Source organism: Galeopterus variegatus, unplaced genomic scaffold (genome assembly GCF_000696425.1).
Source record: "Galeopterus variegatus unplaced genomic scaffold, G_variegatus-3.0.2 Scaffold224, whole genome shotgun sequence".
NCBI lineage: Eukaryota > Metazoa > Chordata > Mammalia > Dermoptera > Cynocephalidae > Galeopterus > Galeopterus variegatus.
In genome coordinates this window covers 682,941-702,986 of record NW_007726335.1, presented here as the reverse complement: position 1 = coordinate 702,986, position 20,046 = coordinate 682,941, and the positions used below count along the sequence as shown (strand labels likewise).

Sequence of the window (20,046 nt, the reverse complement as noted above, 5' to 3'; positions counted from 1 at the left end):
TGGTTAGTTTATGGTAAGCAGTCAGTAAATATTTGCTCAGTGTTATTGAACAAAAGTATCAACCATAGATGACAGTTTCTTCTCTTACCACATTGCAGTGTACAGTCCATACTCCTTCACCCCCTCTCAACACATACTAGGTGTCCTTTCCATATGTGAGAATTGGGGAAACTGTGGGCATTCTCTTTACCTGGCTTTACCAATTCTCCTGGGGAGCTTCAGTAGGAGAGATATGGGCCGACTTGCCAAACAGAGATTTGAACAGAGAATTGGGGAACAATTCAGGCTGCAAATTTACTTCCTTCAAAATATGTAGGCCGAGGGTCCTGAGATGGGGGCTGTGGGCCTCAGCCCCATCCCCACATGCAACCAGACAGGCAAGGGAGCAAGCTGCCTTGGGTCCTGAGACAGGCCCTGGGACAGCCCCACCCCCACACGCAACATCTTAGGATGTACTTATTAGCCAAATGTGTTTCTTTGGAGCGTGTGACTTGTCTGCTCATGTCCTTCACCAAATTTCTCCTTAGATTTTTCTAGTTCATTTTTTTTTTTTTTTTTGTCTTTTGTCTTTTTCCGTGCCCCGCAATGGATCGCAACCCTCAGTGTTGCCCCCGTACCGGACCGGGGACCGGCAATGGGATCGCAACCCTCGGTGTTGCTCCCGCGCCTCGCTCAGCCAGTGAGTGGGAACTGGTCTGTATGTGGGATCCGAACCCTTGGGCAGGAGCGCCGCCGCGCTTCCCAAGCGGCGCACTATCCAGTGCGCCACCGGGCCGGCCCCTTTCTAGTTCATTTTTAAGAGTTCTTTTTACATTAAGGATGGTAATCTTTGTGTGTTAAATTTGTTCTTTATCAATTGATTTTAATTTAATTTGTGATGTTTTCCTTCATTTCTATGTTGAGAAAATAATTTTCTGTCTAAACGTTACAGTAAAATTTTTTTTTAAAGTGCAAAATACCACAAACATCATGAATTAAGACTACTATCCTAATATTTGTATTAGTTAACTACCTGAGACACATGTAGAATACTGCTTGTCAACACACTCTTTGGTAGCCTGGGATCCGAACCCTCGGACGGGAGCGCCGCCGCGCTTCCCAAGCGGCGCACTATCCAGTGCGCCACCGGGCCGGCCCCTTTCTAGTTCATTTTTAAGAGTTCTTTTTGCATTAAGGATGGTAATCTTTGTGTGTTAAATTTGTTCTTTATCAATTGATTTTAATTTAATTTGTGATGTTTTCCTTCATTTCTATGTTGAGAAAATAATTTTCTGTCTAAACGTTACAGTAAAATTTTTTTTTAAAGTGCAAAATACCACAAACATCATGAATTAAGACTACTATCCTAATATTTGTATTAGTTAACTACCTGAGACACATGTAGAATACTGCTTGTCAACACACTCTTTGGTAGCCTCTTTTTGTACAGTATAAATAAGACTTTATTTTTATAGTGAGAATAGAATGTTACTTGAGATGTTCTGCTATTAGGATTAATTACATTATTGTTTTTATTATTGGTTAAGCAATAATTGCTGGTTAAGCAAACAATTTTCTTCTCAACTTTTTGTTTCATTATTGGTGACATCATGTTAAGATAATTTTCTATAGCCTGTACTACATAGAACATGCTGTTTTCCAGATCTACTAACACTTTGTGATAATGCTAGTTTTGTGCCAAACAGAAATAAGAAATTATTTTTTATGTCAATTCATACTGTGAAAATATATATATATATATGTAATTTATAATTGTGTATCTTGTACCATTGAGTATATTTCTGTCAGCAGAAAATCTCTGTTTTGACTAGGAAAAAATAGAAACCAAACATACATTAAAAAAATAGGTAGATAATTGTCTTAGTTCATGGTTTGCCTTGGCAGGGTAGAAAAGCCTCATAGTAGTAATCAGGACAGAGAAAAGCAACTCAGTTTATTCAAAATCTGCTGCTAGGTAACAGCAACAAATCTTAAATAATGGAGAGGTTGGTTGTTTCCCATAATGTAGTAACAAGCTTACTCTGGTCTTGGTTGTTAGGGAGTCATTATGTATGTATTAGTTTTTGTTGCTGCCATAACAAATTATCACACATTTAGTGGCTTAAACAACACAAATTTATCATCTTACAGTTCTGTGGTTCAGAAGTCCAACTCAGGTCTCACTGAACTAAAATCAAAGTGTTGGTGGGGCGAGCCGGCCCGTGGCTCACTCGGGAGAGTGCGGTGCTGATAACACCAAGGCTATGGGTTCGGATCCTATATAGGGATGGCAGGTTCACTCACTGGCTGAGCGTGGTGCTGACAACACCAAGCCAAGGGTTAAGATCCCCTTACCAGTCATCTTTGTTTTTAAAAAAAAGTGTTGGTGGGGCTGTGTTTCTTTCTGGAAGTTCTAGAAGAAAATTTGTTCCTTGCCATTTCCGTCTTCTAGAGATTGACTGCATTCTTTGGCTTATAGTCCCTTCCTCCATCCCTTCCTTCATCTTCAAAGACAGAAACATAGCATCTCTCAGACCCTACATTTGTCATCACATCTCTTTCTCTGACTCTACTCTTCTGCCTCCCTCTTCCACTTTTAAGGATCCTTGTGATTACATTGACATTACATTGTAGTTTACATAGTCCAGGATAATCTCTTTATTGTAAGGTCAGCTGGTTAGCAATTTTACTTCCATCTGCAACCTTAATTTCCCTTTGCCATGTAAGGTAACATATTCACAAATTTTAGGGATTAGTATGTTCTTCTCTTTAGGGGGCCTTTCTCCCTATCACAATGTACTAACTAGTAATCTTTACCGAACAGGAGTGACTCCAAGTGGGGTTCGATAAAAGAATGACTGAGAAACCAGAGCTGTTTTGGAATTTGAGGCGCCTAGCAGGCTGCTGAAGAGTCAGAATGGGAAGCTGGGTATTCAGGAGCTCTTAGCCACTGAGGAGAGGAGGTCTGGAACAGCTGCACAAGTCCTTGTGGAACTCTTTTTCTTGTTATCAGTTATCCGTATTCAGTGAGGAAGTAATTGAGGGCATGAGAGAGTTGGGGATCTGTGGGTCAGGTTCAGTGGTGAGGTCTATAGGGGCCAGTATTCAGAGGCTCTGCTGGATGAAGAGGAAGATGGGAATGAATAAGGAGATGGAGAACTATTGGGAGACTGGTCAGTAAAGGGCAGTTTGGAGTACAAGGTTGTGGAGCACAAAGGTTTTAAGGAGGTAATAGTGTGGATCTTGAGCTATTCTCACTGTGGCCATTAATCCATGATTAGGTGGTCTGAGGTCTCTAAAATGACCAGGTTCTTTGCTTTTGGCGAAATTAGCACATAATGTTAATAAGGAACACAGACAGACTTGAGTTAGAGTTCTCCCTATCCCACTTAGCTCTTGTGAGATCTTACTTAGCCTTGATTTTGGACTCTTTTGAGGATTAAGTGAGATAATATATGTAAAGCACAATGCTAGGCATATGATAAGTGCTCAGTAGGGACTGGCCAGTTAGCCCAGTTGGTTAGAGCATGGTGTTATAACCCTTGACACCAAGGTCAAGGGTTTGGATCCCTGTACAGGCCAACTGCCAAAAATAAATAAACAAATAAATATTTGTTCCTAATACTAATTGTATCAACTCAGTTTGCTGATTAGAAACTCTGGAAGTCATCTCTATATTTGTTGATCTTTAAGTGGTTAAATATATCAGAACTCAGAAAAAAGTCTGAACTTGACTCTTTTTTTTGTTCTGGACAGGGATGGGGATGGGGTTGAGAGGGGTTGTGTTATATACAATCTCTGAAAACACTGGATCTTTACAGGGAAGGATGAAATGGGTCTTTGAGGTAAAAAGTCTGAGACTTACTGCAGGGAAGGAGGTGGGGTTGGGCAGGTTCTCTATTCTTCAGGTTCAGAATGGAACAGCAGGGGGGTTGTGCAGGTGGGCTCTGCTTCCTACCCTCCCTCCCCTGCAGCCTCTGTGGCTGCCACCTAGAGCTGGGGCCATTCTGTAAGGCTAGGCCTTGCCCCTGCTTTTTAATTTGTCCATTAACACTAAATGAGAATTTACTCTGCTACTCAGCTGTATTCATTTATTTTTCAAGTCTCATAACAATGCTTTCTCTCTCAAGACTTACCTTGCAATTTCAATGTTTTTATTTAACCCCCTTAGTTCTTCTCATCTTATCTAGTCCTTGAGGTAGGCACTCCAAGTCAATTCACATTTACGTAATGGATCATTGTCAATGAACAAGGAGGAAATACAGAAAAGATGATACTTAGAAACAGGGCTTTTTCTCTAGTTCACCCTTCTTTCTCTCTCTCTTTTCATCCCTCCTTTCCTTTTTCTCCTAAGCTTATATAATGTTGTTCTCATGATTCTAATCTTTTCTGTCACAGGACTCTCTGATGAAAGTTATGGACCTTCTCCCAAGAAAAGGGCACATTCACACATATTCAGATCCTCTGAAGCCCATTCATAGAAACCCTAGAAATCCATGGACTCCATGTTGAGAAATCTCTTTGCCATAAAAAATGATGGTATCAGAGGAAATAACAGCCAGCTATTGAGGAATCTACAGCAGGCACAAAGAGACCTGATACTTCTTTTTCGTTTGTAATGATTTCAAACAAACTTTGTATATGTTGAGATTTATGGAACGTTTTAAGCATATACCAAAGTAGAGAGATTTGCATAATGAGTCATTGTGTACCCATGACTTGGCTTCAGCAATGAACATACCATCTTGTTTCATATATGTCTCCATCCATTCTCTATAACCCAGATGTCATATTATTTCATCAGTAAAACTTCAGTGTGTATCACTAAAGATTAAGGACTCCTTTTTTAAAATGACATAACTGCCAAGATGATTATCAAGCTTAAACTAACAATAATTCCTCAAGATAATCAAATATCCATTCAATTGTTTAAATTTCTGTGAGTGCCTTGTAATTCTTTTCTTTTTTTCTTTTTTCTTTTAATTTTTAGTTTATTTGAACCAGGATCCAAACACATCCACACATTCACATTTAAACCTGACCTTTCAGGTATTTGGCTAATGATTATTGACAGTGGCTCTGTTTTCTTTGGTAAGACAAAGAGAGTGGATAAACAGTTATTCAGTAAATTTAGGCTGTGGTTAAACAATCTAAATTGAAAAAACTAACAAAAAACAAGTCAATTTTTTAACCTGAATTTTTCAGATGATTCACCTTGCTCTTCATATTTTATGCTTTTATAGTCTTAGTCAAAAATCAATCATCTCTCCCTCCTTTCCTTCCTCCAGTTCCCATTGTGTTTTATGCTGTGTCAGGAATCTGTGGACAGTACAAGTATTAAAGTTAATTGATCTCTGTCCTTTGGGTATTAAAAACTAGTGAGGAAGCCAACACGAATAATTATTTATATATGTATAATTATTCATATATATAAAATTATTCATGTATATGGTTTTATGAGAAAATATATAATCAAATGCCAAATTGTTTATAAAACTAATAAATATTCGTACACTGAAATTTATTGGACACTTATCGTGTGCCAGACATTGTACTGGATGTTAGGTGCATAGTGATAAACATAAGACACAGTGTATCCACCCTCCTGGAACTTACTGGAATGTGAACTACTTACAGGGGTAAGCTACTATACTGGGCTCTGGAAGGAGGAAAAATATGTGGTTCCTGATATCAGGGAGTTCCTGATCTAAAAGATAAGCTAAGTAAGCAAATAAGTCCAAAATAAAGCCCAGTTTTTTTCCTCTTAAAAATTATTCCTCAGGGCCTGCCCGTGGCTCACTCGGGAGAGTGTGGTGCTGATAACACCAAGGCCGTGGGATCGGATCCCATATAGGGATGGCCGGTTTGCTTGCTGGGAGAGAGCGTGGTGCTGACAACACCGAGTCAAGGGTTAAGATCCCCTTACTGGTCATCTTTAAAAAAAAAAAAAAAAATTATTCCTCAGGACTTGACTATGAGAGACTTTACAATTTAGCTGGAAGTGAAACTGATATACTCTGGAAAATTGTTAGTTGATTCAAAGCACCTATGGTGATGAGGAAGACACTGATGTTAAGGATGCGTTTGAAGATTTTGAATAACATCATTTTATAAAATGTGAAAAAGTATTTCTAAGTTAATGTATATTATTTTATACATATGTAATTTTTCAGTTTTATCTGTAAATATTTCAGTATGTATCTCTAAAATAAGGATTCTTTAAAAAATTAGCATAATACCACTTAAATAGGAGTGGTGAGAGTGGGCATCCTTAGCTTGTTCCTGTTCTTAAGGGAAAAGCTTTCTGGATGATATTGGCAGTGGGTTTGTCATTTATGGCTTTTATTGTGTTATGATACTTTACTTTTATGCCTAATTTGCTGAGAGTCTTTATCATGAATGGATTGCCTTATGTTCAGGTTGTATTATTTGGGGGAATAGATAGTGACATTGGAACAGTAAGCTGGAAATTTGAGCAGGAGCTGTAAGGAAGGTGAGGATTTAGTGTGCTGGAGAGTTTGGGGAAAGGGTATGTTAGATGACTAGATGACCAGACAGTATGAGCATGAAGGTGGGAATGTGCACAGTGTCCTTCGGATCAGTCAGCCTGCCTGGAGTTGCAGGTTCGAGAAGGGAAATAGATTGGCAGGGAAACTAGCTGAGAGTTTTTTGAAATAATTCAAGGTCTTTTGAGGGTATTGATAAAGTAGGTGCCATTGTATTCATTCTTTTAACAAAGACTTGCTGAGCACCGACTATGTGAAAAGTCTGTGCTGGGTGCTGGGATGCAGTGGTGAGGAAGACAGATAAGGTGCCTCCCTCAAAGAGACTAGAAAGAGACATTTCATTACTAAGGAGAATTGCAGTATGCTGTGAAGGCATATAAATAGGGGGAATCTAGCTTAGTTTGGAAGTAGGGGGGCCATTCAGAGACGGGCTCCAAGGAAGTGCATTTAAGCTGAGATCTAAGAGATGATGAATAAGTATTAACTGCTGTTGGTGGGGGTGGGATGGCAGAGAGAGAGAGAATGGTAGTTCTAGGCAGAGAGAGCAGCACTCAGTGAAGAAGATGGATGTGGTTCCAGAACTGAAAAATGCCCAGTATGATTTAAAAGGCTGGAGAGTGTGGGGTAGAGTGGATAAGAGATAAAAATGAACTTGAGAGAAATTGCAAAAGAGGACTTGAGAAGAAAAGGGAACTAACTCCCTGAATGCATGTGGTAGGCACTCGATATGTGTGGAATGGATGAATGAATAAGTTTGAAATTTCAAATGCGGGCTAAGAAATGATGGTGCTATGGGTAAGAATAAATAAATGAGCACAGGGTGCTAATTTTTTGAGGAAAGTCAGTTTGGCTTTAGACATATGAGTTTTTAAAAAATTTATTTTATTCAAAATATTTTAACATTTACTTGTACATGTTTGTGGGGTATAGTGTGTTGTTTCAATACATGCATATACTGCACAATGATTCACTTAGGGTAGATAGGATAGTTTTGTACCCATTAGTCCACCACTTCTCCTCCCCACTAACCCCCTGGAACCATTCTACTCTACTTCTATGAGAGCCACATTCATTGATTCATTGATTCATTGATTCATTCATTTATTTATTTATATTTATTTATTTTAGATTCCACATGTGAGTGAGATCATGTGGTATTTGTCTTTTTGTGCCTGATTTACTTAACATGATGGTTTCCAGTTCCATCCACGTTGCTGCAAATGATAGGATATCATTTTTTTAAATAGCTGAGTAGTATTCCATTGTGTATATTGTACCACAGATTTTTTTTTTTTATCCTTTCATCTGTTGATGGGCATATTTAAGTTGATTCCATCTCTTGGCTATTGTGGATAGAGCTGTGATGAACATGGGAGTGCAGGTGTCTTTTTGATATATTGATTTCATTTCCTTTGGTTATATACCCAAGAGTGAGATAGCTGGGTTGTAGGGTACATCTATTTTTAGTTCTCTGAGGAATCTCCATACTTTCTCCAGAGTGGCTGTACCAATTTACACTCCCACTAGCAATGTAGGAGAGTTCCCTTTTCTCTGAATCCTCGCCAGCATTTTTTATTTTTTAGTCTTGTTGATAGTAGCAATTCTAACTGGAGTGAGATGATATTTCATTGTGGTTTTAATTTGCATTTCCTAAAACATACTATAAAGCTATAGCAACCAAAACAGCATGGCATCAGCATAGAACCAGACAAACTGACTGATGGAATAGAATAGAGAGCTCTGAAATAAACCCACACACTTACAGCCAGCTGATTTTTGACAAAAATATACAATGGGGAAAGGACAGCCTCTTCAACAAATAGTGGTGGGAAAACTGGATATCCACATGCAGAAGACTGAAACTAGACCCCATCTCTCACCATACATGAAAATCAACTAAAAAATGGATCAAAGACCTAAATTTAAGACCCTAAACTATAAAATTACTAGAAGAAAACATAGGGGAAATGCTACACAAAATGAGAGTGGGCAGTCCTTTTTTGAGTGAGACTACAAAGGCACAGGCAACTAAAGCAAAAATACATAATGGGACTACATCAAACTAAAAAGCTTCTGCACAGCAAGGGACACTGTCAACAAAGTGAAGAGACAACCTACTGTCAACAAAGTGAAGAGACAACCTACTGTCAACAAAGTGAAGAGACAACCTACTGTCAACAAAGTGAAGAGACAACCTACTGTCAACAAAGTGAAGAGACAACCTACAGAATGGGAGAAAGTGTTTGCCAATCACACATCAGACAATGGACTAATAATCAGAATATATAAGGAACTTAACAAAAAACACAAATAACCCAATTAAAAAATGGGCAAAGGACCTGGATTTCTTTCTCAAAAGAAGTCATACAAATGGCCAACAGGTGCATGAAAAAATGCCTGACACATCGATCTTGAGGTGCAGCATCCCAGTGGCTTATCAAGTACCGAGCCACACAGTTTCAGGCTACAAATGAAATTGTCAGACTCAAGTTCGGCAAAGGGTAGAGAGCTCTTCCTTGGGAATTATGGTTAGAGGAAGAAGATGAGCCTTAGGATGAGACAGAGGAGACCTGATCTGAAGAGCAGGATGGAGAATTTCAAGGACAGCGTGGCCTCAAATGCTGCAGATAGGTCAAGGAGACCAATTTACACCAAATAAGACACTGTGCTTGACAGCATTTGCAAGATACCAACATGGTATACAGTCCTATAGGTTCAGTGGAGAGGTGAAAAGGGCACAGGATCTGCAGTCACAAGACCTGGGCTCAGTCCTAGCTCTGTCTTTTACCACATTTGTGACTTTGGACCATAATTTATTTAATGTTCTCTGAGTCTCAGGCTGCTCATTTATAAAATGAGAAAGAGAATGGCTGCCGTATTTGCACCTCAAAGGTATTGGGAGGTTCAAATTTAAAAATACTATTTGTAAACCAGTGTGTTCTCCTCCTCCCCCTCCAGGTATCTCAGAAGGGTCTGGTATTCACAAGGTTCTTAAGTGAGTGTTTGAATGAATGTATGCATTTTACTATGACTACTTATTTGTGTTTAAACAGAGACCAGATGAAGAAGCTGTAGTGGATCAGGGTGGGACCAGCACAATTCTCAACATTCACTATGAGAAGGAGGAGTTGGAAGGTAAGAACTGCTGTTTGTTCCACGTGGTCAGGGAAATTGGGGAGAGGCAGCCTGGTGTGGGAAGAATAGAGCTGGCCCTGCCATCTGGAGACCTGGGCTTGAGTCCTAACTCTTTCTTCTTTTAGCCATCAGACCTTGGGGGAAAAAACACTTAATTTCCTGTAGCCTTGATTTCCTCCTCTGATAAATAAAAGTAGGGATGATAATACCTGTTTCACCTGACAGGAATATCATTAGGATCTAATAGACAGCATGTGAGACGGTACTTTGCGCACTATAAAGTTCAATATAAATTTTAGCAAATAACCTATTCCTTGAGAATGTGAAGTATTTAGTTCAGTGCATTGGTTCTTGATGACTGCCTGGAAATATAAATATATGCAAAATTTTAAGAGGAAATAAAGTACAAATAGTTTTAAAAACTCAGTTTGGCTATAAAACTCTGTTTTAACCCCATTTCCAATATTTGTTCTTTCCATTCTACCTATACCCATTTCTGCCTGGTGTTTTTATCTAAACAAGAAAGGGAAAACAGGAACATATCTGTAACATATTCTTTAAGAGTTCACAGTATTAAGTTTTATAAAAACCCAACTGAAGTGGAAGGAAAGGAAGAGGCATTTTTGTTGACCTGCTCTGTCTAGTTTACCTTATTAAGGCTCTTCTTCCTTTCTCTGCTCCCCCCATGACCACTGTGTGGTGTGCTTCTGCTTTCCTCTTTCCCATGGGGCCTAGTTGGACCATTAGCAGTTGGACTCCCACCTAGCCATGGTTTCCTGATTACTGGTTGTGCTCAGTTTTATTAGAGGAAGGCTCATGTTCAGTATAGCTTTAATGAGCCACATTTGGCTCAAAAGCCTTTGTGAGATCTCTGTAGCATCCCCTGCAATGTTGAAGGCTATGATATAGCAACTTTCTGATGCCTGAGACAGCATGTGGAATGTTCTCTCTGTACTGCTTGTTCCTGTGATGGTTTTTTTTTTTTTTTCCTGTTTGTCTTTTTTCGTGTCCGGCAACGGATCGCAACCCTCGGTGCCGTGCCCACACCTCGCTCAGCCAGTGAGCGGGAACCGGCCTGTACGTGGGATCCGAACCCTCGGCGGGGGCTCCCAAGCGGCGCACTGTAGCAGTGCGCCACCGGGCCGGCCCCTGTGATGGTTTTTTTTTTTTTTCCTGTTTGTTTTTTTTCGGGTCCGGCAACGGATCGCAACCCTCGGTGCCGTGCCCACACCTCGCTCAGCCAGTGAGCGGGAACCGGCCTGTACGTGGGATCCGAACCCTCGGCGGGGGCTCGCAAGCGGCGCACTGTAGCAGTGCGCCACCGGGCCGGCCCCTGTGATGGTTTTTTCATCAAAGTTGTACAACCCCTAGAGAAAACTTGTCCTTAGGATGGGGAGAGTGAAAGCTGTAAAGGCTGACTCAGCCTCTGGGTCTGTTACCATAAGAATTTATGTGTGTGGCTCTGTGGAGGTCAGTGGTATTCAGGCATATCAAGGTCAAATTTTCTATGTTATTTTGACCAGATGGAGAAAGAGCCAATGTGGGTTTCAGCGATTGGGAGAAAGTGGGAGAAAAAAAGGATGGGGAGTGAGAGGCTGACATTTTTTGTATGCCCCTTGTGTGTTAGGCATTAGATTAGGCACTTTATACAAGTTGCTTTTTCATCTTCATAGTACCCCAGGCAGGTAGATATCATTATTCCTATTTTACATGTGGGGAAACTGCTCAGGGTCATCTAACCTAATAGCAGATGAGCCTGGGATAGAATCCTGCTCTTTTCATTCTGCCCCCCTGCCACACTATCCAACATTAACCACCCAACCTCAATATAATGCTTTATCATAAAAACATCTTTATGTGTTGCTCCTGCCTCTCATTCTGTCCTGATAACCTTGTTGTCTCTCTGTCCTCTCATTGTACCTTGGGGGCACATTGCTCTCAGTTTAGTTGTCCTTTGGCAAGTACCTACTGGGCTTTTGCCCTCAACAGGGAGGTAACCATTTATGAACACTCTGTCTACTTGCAAGTAGAATGGTAAACCTGGGCAAGCTCTTGGATTCTGAGGACTGGGTTGCATCCATAGAAGTCAGCTGATTAATTATAGCAGGAGCAACTTTTCTGGATAACATCATCTGTTTGTTGTGCATGCTCTACTTTGCTGTAAAAGAAAGCTACTTGTGACATTACTAGGGGATAGTGTGTTGGGAAATGGTCATTTATATGTAGACCTTTCTGAAAACTAGAAACATAAAGTTAGAACTTTTTCAAAAAGTACTACAGGCAAATGGTGCCCAATCCTCAGTCCTGATGTGGTTCGAGAGCAGCTGTGGAAGAGAGGAGAGGGAGTTGGTATTTGCTGGAGGGTTGGCTGTGCTGTGGGTTCCACCCTGACTCACTGTGAAGGACAGCCGTAGGACTCAGTGAGGCTGCGCTCAGGGTGGTGTTGTCTCTTGAAGGCATAGAATAAAATCCGTCCCACTTTGATGGAAAACAGAAGTAAATTGTGATTTGATTCAATATGCATGCTATGATACAAGGTTCTGTGGCTGTACAGAAATCTCTGGGTCTTCCCTCCCCTTTATTGCATACCCTCTACCCATATGATATAAACTATTTCCTTACCCCGCTTTCAGAAGTATTTCTGAGATTTAGTCTCTGGACATTATTAGAAACTTTGTAAATGTAGGTCTTTTTGCGTAAGTTAATTCTGTCAGTAAGAGAAGGTGCTTTAAACTGTAACATTTTTTTGTTTGTTTGTTTATATATGGGAAGAGTAAAAAGCAAACATTCAGACAGCTTTTCAAAGATAAACTCAAAAAGAGTGTGCTTCAGTGGACTCTCCCAGTTCCAGAGGAACACAGAGCAGTTGCTTCAGTTAGAGGAATGGCTTTTAACATTTTTTTCTGGCAGATCATTATTTCTGATTAACTGCTAGATTTATGAATCCTGGAGTGAGTTTAATATCTTCTAATAAGTTTTTAACAGAGGTAAGAGCCATTTGGTCATATTTATAACTTTAAAAAGAGGCTTGCATCTGCTCCATGTTAGATTCCCCCTGTGGTTATTGACTTTGAGTCATCCTGTAAGCCCAGAGGAGCCCAGCACCCTTTCATGTGTGCTAATGAGGTCTTTGTGAGTGCTCTTGGTAAATAGTGTGCATGTATTGCATTGTGTGGGGGTAGCACAATCTTCATCTGCAGTGTGGGTCACACCTGTGGTTTGTTCTGCACCACAAGATTCAGTGCCAGTTCACTAGTGATTGTTCTCCGTAGGTATATACATACTTATTTTGAAAAATATACACTAAAATTACATCTTTTCCATAAGTTTTGTTAAATTAGAATACTTTATTTGCACACATATAGCCCCGAAAGACTAGGTTTGACACTGACTGGAAAAGAGATTGGGGAGTTAAATGGGAAGAAATGGGGCTTGGGTGAGTTGGTAGGTAGGTGAGGGGGGGAAGACTATGTGAATGGCCAGCAAAGTGACCTTAGGATTATTTTAGTGAAGTTTCTGGACTGCAGAATCTAGTTAGATGGACTACATTTTATTGGTGCTGTATTAATTTCCTAGTGTCTACTTGTCAACTTTTCTGCTTTCACTCAGAAAATCCTGCTTCAGAATCCCTAGCCTAGAAAGTGATGCCTGTGCTAGCTGGTTAGCTCAATTGGTTAGGGCATGGTGCTGATAACACCAAGGGCCAGGGTTCAATCCCCGAACTCACCAGCTGCCCTGAACCCCCCCCAAAAAGAAAAAAAAAATACCCAAGAAACTGATGCCTTATTTTCTGACAGCCACTTGGTCCTTCTTAGCTCTGACCTCTGCTGAGCTTGTTTTTATTTCTGTCTCTTTAATGTTTTTAAAAGCCAGGCACTGTGGTTGGCTAATATTTGTGAGAACTGATTGGACCAAAGAAAATTAGAGAAAGAAAATCTTGCTTTTCTAAGATATAAGTTTTACCCAACTTCCTACAGAACTATCAAAGGCATCTGAAGGCTGTCTTCCCTATCATGCCTCAGACCTGCCTAGTGCAAATTTAGATATCAAGCAAAACCGTACATTATTCACTCAACAAACATTCACTGAGTCACTTCTATGGTCCCTTTCTGCAGCAATAAGCGAGGATAGTGAGAACAATTGAACCATTGTGTTTTTTCCAAAGAATGACCTAGCCTGAAACTTTTTGAGGACTTGAACATTAGCCATCACTTGGACAAGACCTGGGAGTCATTTGGTCCAACCTCCTTGTTTCACTTTAATAGTGACAGTGAGTAAATTAACCAATAAGATGAGATCTAATAACACAGCTTCTAGTAACCAGTCACTGCCTCTTCAGTTTATCCTTAGAATGTAGTTAAAATTAAATAATACTAGGGGCCGGCCCGTGGCTCACTTGGTAGAGTGCGGTGCTGATAACACCAAGGCCACGGGTTCGGATCCTATATAGGGATGGCCGGTTGGCTCACTGGGTGAGCGTGGTGCTGACAACACCAAGTCAAGGGTTAAGATCCCCTTACCGGTCATCTTTTAAAAAAAAAAAAAAATTAAATAATGCTAGCAATATACTAGTGTAAGCCCAGCAGAAATATTTGGAATGTGCTCAAGAAGTAGAGGTCCTAGCATGGCTAGTGTTTTAGTCCGTTTTGTGTTGGTGTGACAGAAATACCTGAGACTGGGTGATTTATAAAGAAGAGAGGTTTATTTGGCTTACGATTCTGGGACAACTGCATCTGGCATGAGCCTCAGGCCATTTCTACTTATGGCGGAAAAGTGGCAGGCAGCTGGCAGGTACAAATAGATCACATGGCAAGAGGAAGCAAGAGAGAGGAAGCAAGAGAGAGTGAAGGTGCCAGGGTCTTTTTAAGCAGCGAGCTCTCATGGGAACTAATAGAGTGAGAACTCACTCATTAATCCCCCTTCCCCCAGGGAGAGCATTAATCCATTCATGAGGAATCTGCCCCCGTGAGTCAATCAGTTTCCAACACTGCCACATTGGAGATCAAATTTCCACATGAGTTTTGGAGGGGACAAAACATCCAAACTCCATCAGCTAGTAATTTTCTGGGGGGGTTACAGGGAAGAGGAAGCCCACAGCTGAAATGGCTCTATTGGAGGACTCAAAGTCATCTCTCAGTGAGGCTGTTCTTTACCTAAGTCCAGCTCTACCTAGATGCACCAGATTTTATGACACCCAGGTCACCATTTTAGGGGCGAATTGAAGTGGCTCTCTAGGATTTCTTTATGCTTTTCATGGCCCATGGGCCCTTCATGATCTGCCCCTGCCTGTCTTTCTGTCCTCTTCCACCTCCTCCTCTTCCCCTTTCCACCTTGCCCTGGCCCCACTGGCCATCCTTTTATCTTAGAACCAGCTGTGTATAGTCTCATCTTAGGGCTCGTGTGCTTGATCTTTCCTCTCCCTGGGATATTCTTCTCCCAGGTCTTATGGCTTCTCCTTCTCATCACTCAGATGTCCCCTCTAATTATCTTAGCTAAAGTCTCCCTTCTTCATCCTACCCCCTACCCCAGATACTCTAGTACTTTACCTTATTTGATTCATAGTAATTATCAAATTTGAAATAATATATTTTTCTTTTCATGATGTCTGTCTCCTGCAACTAAAATGTGTCTTAAAGACTTTGTGCTATGTCACCACTGTTTCCCTAGCCTTTGGACAGGACTTGGTACTATAAGGTGACTCTAGTCTGCTGCTAATGCCACCTGGGTTGATCTCAGTGGTATACTGCAGGGACTTCATTAATGTACTATAGTGGAAGATTATTAGTTAACAGATGGTATCTTATTAAGATGGTATTCAACTTAGTCATTGTCATATTTTATGCACTTTATAGTTTACACTGATAATGTCAGGGGTCTAGAATCCCACATCTTAGCAAATGACCTCCTCTGCCTCTATATACTTCTGTTTCTATGAAGTTGCAAAATGACTACATTATGTTCAGAGATATGCCTGTCAAAATGTCCTGAGATGTGCATGAGGCACCATAGGACTGTCCTGAGACAGGGTGAGGGTTAGAGGTGTGATTCCACCAGATACTAAACATTTCATCCTCCTGCCTCTCAACATCCTAAAAAATCTCTGATTATCCTCTCCTCTAATCCTCATTGTTTCTTTTTTATTTTGCTTTATCACTTTGGAATTTGGAGAACAGGGGAGGGAAAATAAAAGGAGGGAGAAATAGAGAAAGGGATGTTAGAGCAGCACTAAAGGCACTTTAAAGGAAATGGGGAACACTGTCAAGGAAGCTGAGTACAGTCTTAGGAAACCCAATGTTTTCCCCAAAAGATGAAAAGAACATGATGAGTTGACAACTCTTCCCATAAAGTCCCTGAGTGGGAAAAAACACAAAACTGCAAAGTGTAGTGTCTTTCCTCTATTCTTTTAGCAACAGTCATCAACACAGAAGATAGATTTCTGTGACCAAATGAGTGAGGATTTCTCTCCAGTAGCAAGCAAGTAATTCTCCAGGAACACTAGCTGGGTGTCCTCCAATTCAATTCAATTCTGGTGCTGTCTACGTGGAGATAGTGTCAGATCCTGCAGGGTGAGGGCTCAGTTCCCAAGACTGCCTCCCATTTCAGATTCCAGTTGCAAGTCCAGGCCCCTGGAAATTCTGACCAACCAGCTGTAAGTCAGGGTTCCCACAACCTCCTCCTTGGGTTCGATTAGTTTGCTTGAGCAGCTCAAAGAACTTAGGAAAACATGTACTCACATTTACCAGTTTATTGTAAAGGATATTACAAATGATACAGATGAAAAGATACATAGGGCAAGGTATGAGGGAAGGGGTGCAGAACTTCCATGCCCTCCCTGAGTACACTATCCTCCAGGAACCTCCAACTTTCAGCTATCCAGAAGCTTCCTGAACCTTCCAGAAGCTTCCTGTTTTTATGTTATTGGACAAAAAGGGTATTATCTAACACTAACAGACTGAGTGGGGAAGCCCAACAAAGCCTATTAGTTCAGATTCTCCTTGGCCTTTCTGTGTAGGATTCCTTCTTTCTGAGAATGGGGCAGGGCTCCTCCTGAAATGGGGATTTTATGACCTATAATCAGATAGTCAGAATTTCCTACCTTAGGGAGAAAAGGAGCAGGTGAAAGGAGGGCAGGAGAAGGTCAGAGAGTAGGATGAGCAAGGAACCGTGGATGAAAACCTATAAATATCTGGGGCCAAGCCCGTGGCACACTCGGGAGAGTGCGGCACTGGGAGCGCAGCAGCGCCCCGCCGCAGGTTCGGATCCTATATAGGGATCACCGGTGCACTCACAGCACTCGCACTGGTGCACTCACAGCACTCACTGGCTGAGCGCGGTGCAGCTGGTCTCAAAAAGGACAAAAAAAGAAAAGAAAAGAAAACCTATAAATATCATAATATCACAGTTCTCTTCTCTAGGAATTCTTCCTGATTAAGCTTTCCATTCTCAGGTCAGTTAGGTCCTTCCTAATCTTCCCATGCCCTGGTGAGTACTTCATCCACTCTAATCACATCTACTTTGGTCACATGTTCCTTTTGTGGACCCTTTCAGATCAGAGGACTTCTTAGGTCAGATTGTGTACTACTGAGGAGATCCTAAGGGGTTATGCTCCTGGGGAGGCACTTAGGAGATATTCGGTTTGCTGAACATTTGTGGAGCGATGACCGTGTGTAAGACACTGTGCTTGGTTGTGTAGGGATTCTGAGAGGAAGGTATGACCTGGGACCTTGCAGATGAGTTGTAGGGGATAAGACAGATAGCTGCTTACTTTAATGCAAGGCAGAAAATAAGTGCATGAAAGAAGTTCTAGCCAATGGCTCTGGGAGTTTAGAGGAAAGAGGTGGCATGTCTGATCAGGGAATCAGAAAAAATACCAAAAAGGAAGGTACATTTGCAGTGAATTTTGAATGAGTGATCTAAGTCAGTGTCCAGAAAGCATTGGCATTTTTGTGGAATGGCAGTTTGGTTCAGGTAGAGAATAGTGTGAGATGATGGTGGTATGAAGCCAAGATTGAGAGGAGGAGATGGAGTCAAGCCAGGCTGTTCTGTTGCTGGGGTAGATGCAGAAGATATACATCTCTAGGTTCCCCCCACCCTAGAATGTTTATTTTGTGTGAGCAAGTAGGATTTCCACTTTTATTTCTCTTGAGCTGATCACTCAGTTCTTTTAGAGATCTTTCCTTTTATTCTCCCTTTGAATGTATAATTTGTCCTAAATGAAGAAAAGACTAGAAAGGAGGCTGGATTTTGAGCATGAACAGTCCTAAATTTGTAGGGGTGAACCATGATCAGAGCCGTGACCAGGAGGATTAGCTTGTAGGGTTAAATTAGTGTGGGAGGCAGGAAGGAGGCCTGTGCTTTGTTAAAGTAGGAGGAATTAAAGGATTGACACCTCTAATCTGTAGGATGTATAATGAGGGGGTAAGGGAGTAGAGCTGGAAATCTATGGTAACTGAGGTTTCAAGCCTGGAAAGTCAAGAGAATGGCAATGCCGTAAACAGAAATGTGGAAGAAATGAGTATGAGCCCAATTTGAGATGGGGGATGGTGAGTTTGCTTTGGGAAATGTTTAATCACTGTAGATGAAGATTTGGGGGTCATTTGTAGAAGTGAACTTTGAAATTAGGAGAGTGACTAGCACTAAAAAGAGGGAAGAAAAGGGCCAACGATGGAAACCTGGGGAGCCTTCCTTTGGTGGACTGTGGAAGGATGGAGAAACACAGTCAGAGGAGTGCAAGTGAGCCAGGAGAGGGCAGTGGGACATGAGGGCAGGGAGCCGAGAGCACCAAGGAGGGAGGTGTGGGCAAGGGATTTGGACACTGCCTGGCATAGAAGGGCTCTCAAGAAAGTCTTCTGAACTGAACTGAGAGAGATGTAAGATGATAGACATTTGGTGGTTAAGTCGTTTCCTGTGTCCCTAATGAGGGCCGCTTCAGTAGAGAGTGGGGTCAGAAGCCACATGCAGAGGCTGTAGAGCAAGGAAGTCGTGAGAAAAGGAAGTTAAGTCAGTGACTGTTCTTGAAAGTGGTTTGAATAGAGAAGAGGACAAGGAAGAGACTTGGGAGAGTAGCACTGCTTTGGGAAGATTTCTTTTTAACGTCAGTCAGGAGAAACCTGTGGAAGGGATGGATGGGAAGGAGAGACTGAGGATAATGATGCAGTAGGACTCCAGAAGGGTGGGAGGTGATGGGTTGGAGAGCCATGCTCATTAGCCTGGTGAAGAGGAGAAGCTGGATGAGGAGAACAAGCCAGATTGAGATATGGAGGAAGTTCACAGTTTATTTTCAGTAAAATATGAATGAAGTGAGGTCACCTGCTCAGAGGGAGAGAATGTGTATAAGGCTGTGGATTTGAGGACAGTGGCTAAAGACTGGAACAGCTTCTGTGGTGGAATACACGGGGAGTGGGCCTGACCTCTAGAGTGCTGAGTGGCAGTAACTGGGCAGAAATGGGGGAAGACCAAGGCTTTGTGCATCGGGCATGGGGGCATCCCTGAAGCTACTGATTCTGGGCTCCAGGCTTGGCAGGAGGCAGGTGAAGGCAAGTGGAAGTGACAGAGGCCTGGAAGTAGGGATCAAAGCAAAAAGCAGGTTTATAGAAGGAATGAGGGAGTAGGAGAGAAGAAACTAGACAGAAGCACTATTGGATTGCTTATTTTCTCGTGTTCCCCTCTCTTTGTACAATATTTGATATCTTTCTTTAACCCCAGCCTCATACTTCTTGTGATTTATAACTAGTCTTTCATTACTATTCCAGATTGTGTAGTCTACAGTGTAGAAAAAAAAATAATGGAAGCTGATCTCAGACTGTATAGGCTGCTTAAATTTATTCCGGGTATTGCGTTGAGCATCTTACATGTATTATCTTATTTACTGCTTATGAAAACCTTATGAGTTTAGATAATAAGCTTTTAGTATTCCTTTTTTAATGATGAGTCACAGAGAGACTAGATAACTTGTTCAAGGTCACATGGCTCGTGAATGATGGAATCAAGTTTTGGACCCAGGCAGATTGACTTGAGCCTTGACTGTGCTCTTAATCACTTTTTTTTTTTTTTTTTTTTGCTTCTTTCATGTGATACATGTTAAAAGAAAAGGAAGGCAAATGTCAACGTTTGTGTTTCTCTTTATTATAAAGAATGAAAACCAAACAGTGTTGGTCGAGTAATAAAATCAAGTACACTTAATTATTTTGTGAATTTGTATAAGTCAACTAACTCTCTGGGCTTCAGCTTCCTCCTCTGCAAGACAAAGGAGCAAGACCAGATATTCTTTTCCAACTAAGTTTGATAAATTAAATACTACCATATACGTAATATTAACTAGATGCTATACAGTCAATTACAAATGATGTTTATAAAGAATACTTAAATATCATGAGAAAATGTTTGAGATATAACAGAAAATAGTATATATCTGTTGAAAACTATA

At 41.1% G+C, this 20,046-nt stretch overlaps 1 protein-coding gene across 3 annotated transcripts in view; it reads left to right on the top strand.

Moving 5' to 3' along the window:
* The window catches only part of SLC4A8 (solute carrier family 4, sodium bicarbonate cotransporter, member 8), a 75,141-nt gene that overhangs the window by 4,741 nt on the left and 50,354 nt on the right, over positions 1-20,046 (top strand). For all 3 annotated transcript variants that reach the window (XM_008566140.1, XM_008566144.1, XM_008566143.1), the window contains exon 2: positions 9,539-9,620. In XM_008566140.1, coding sequence (XP_008564362.1) covers positions 9,539-9,620 — 82 coding nt within the window. The remainder of the gene's footprint in view (positions 1-9,538; positions 9,621-20,046) is intronic.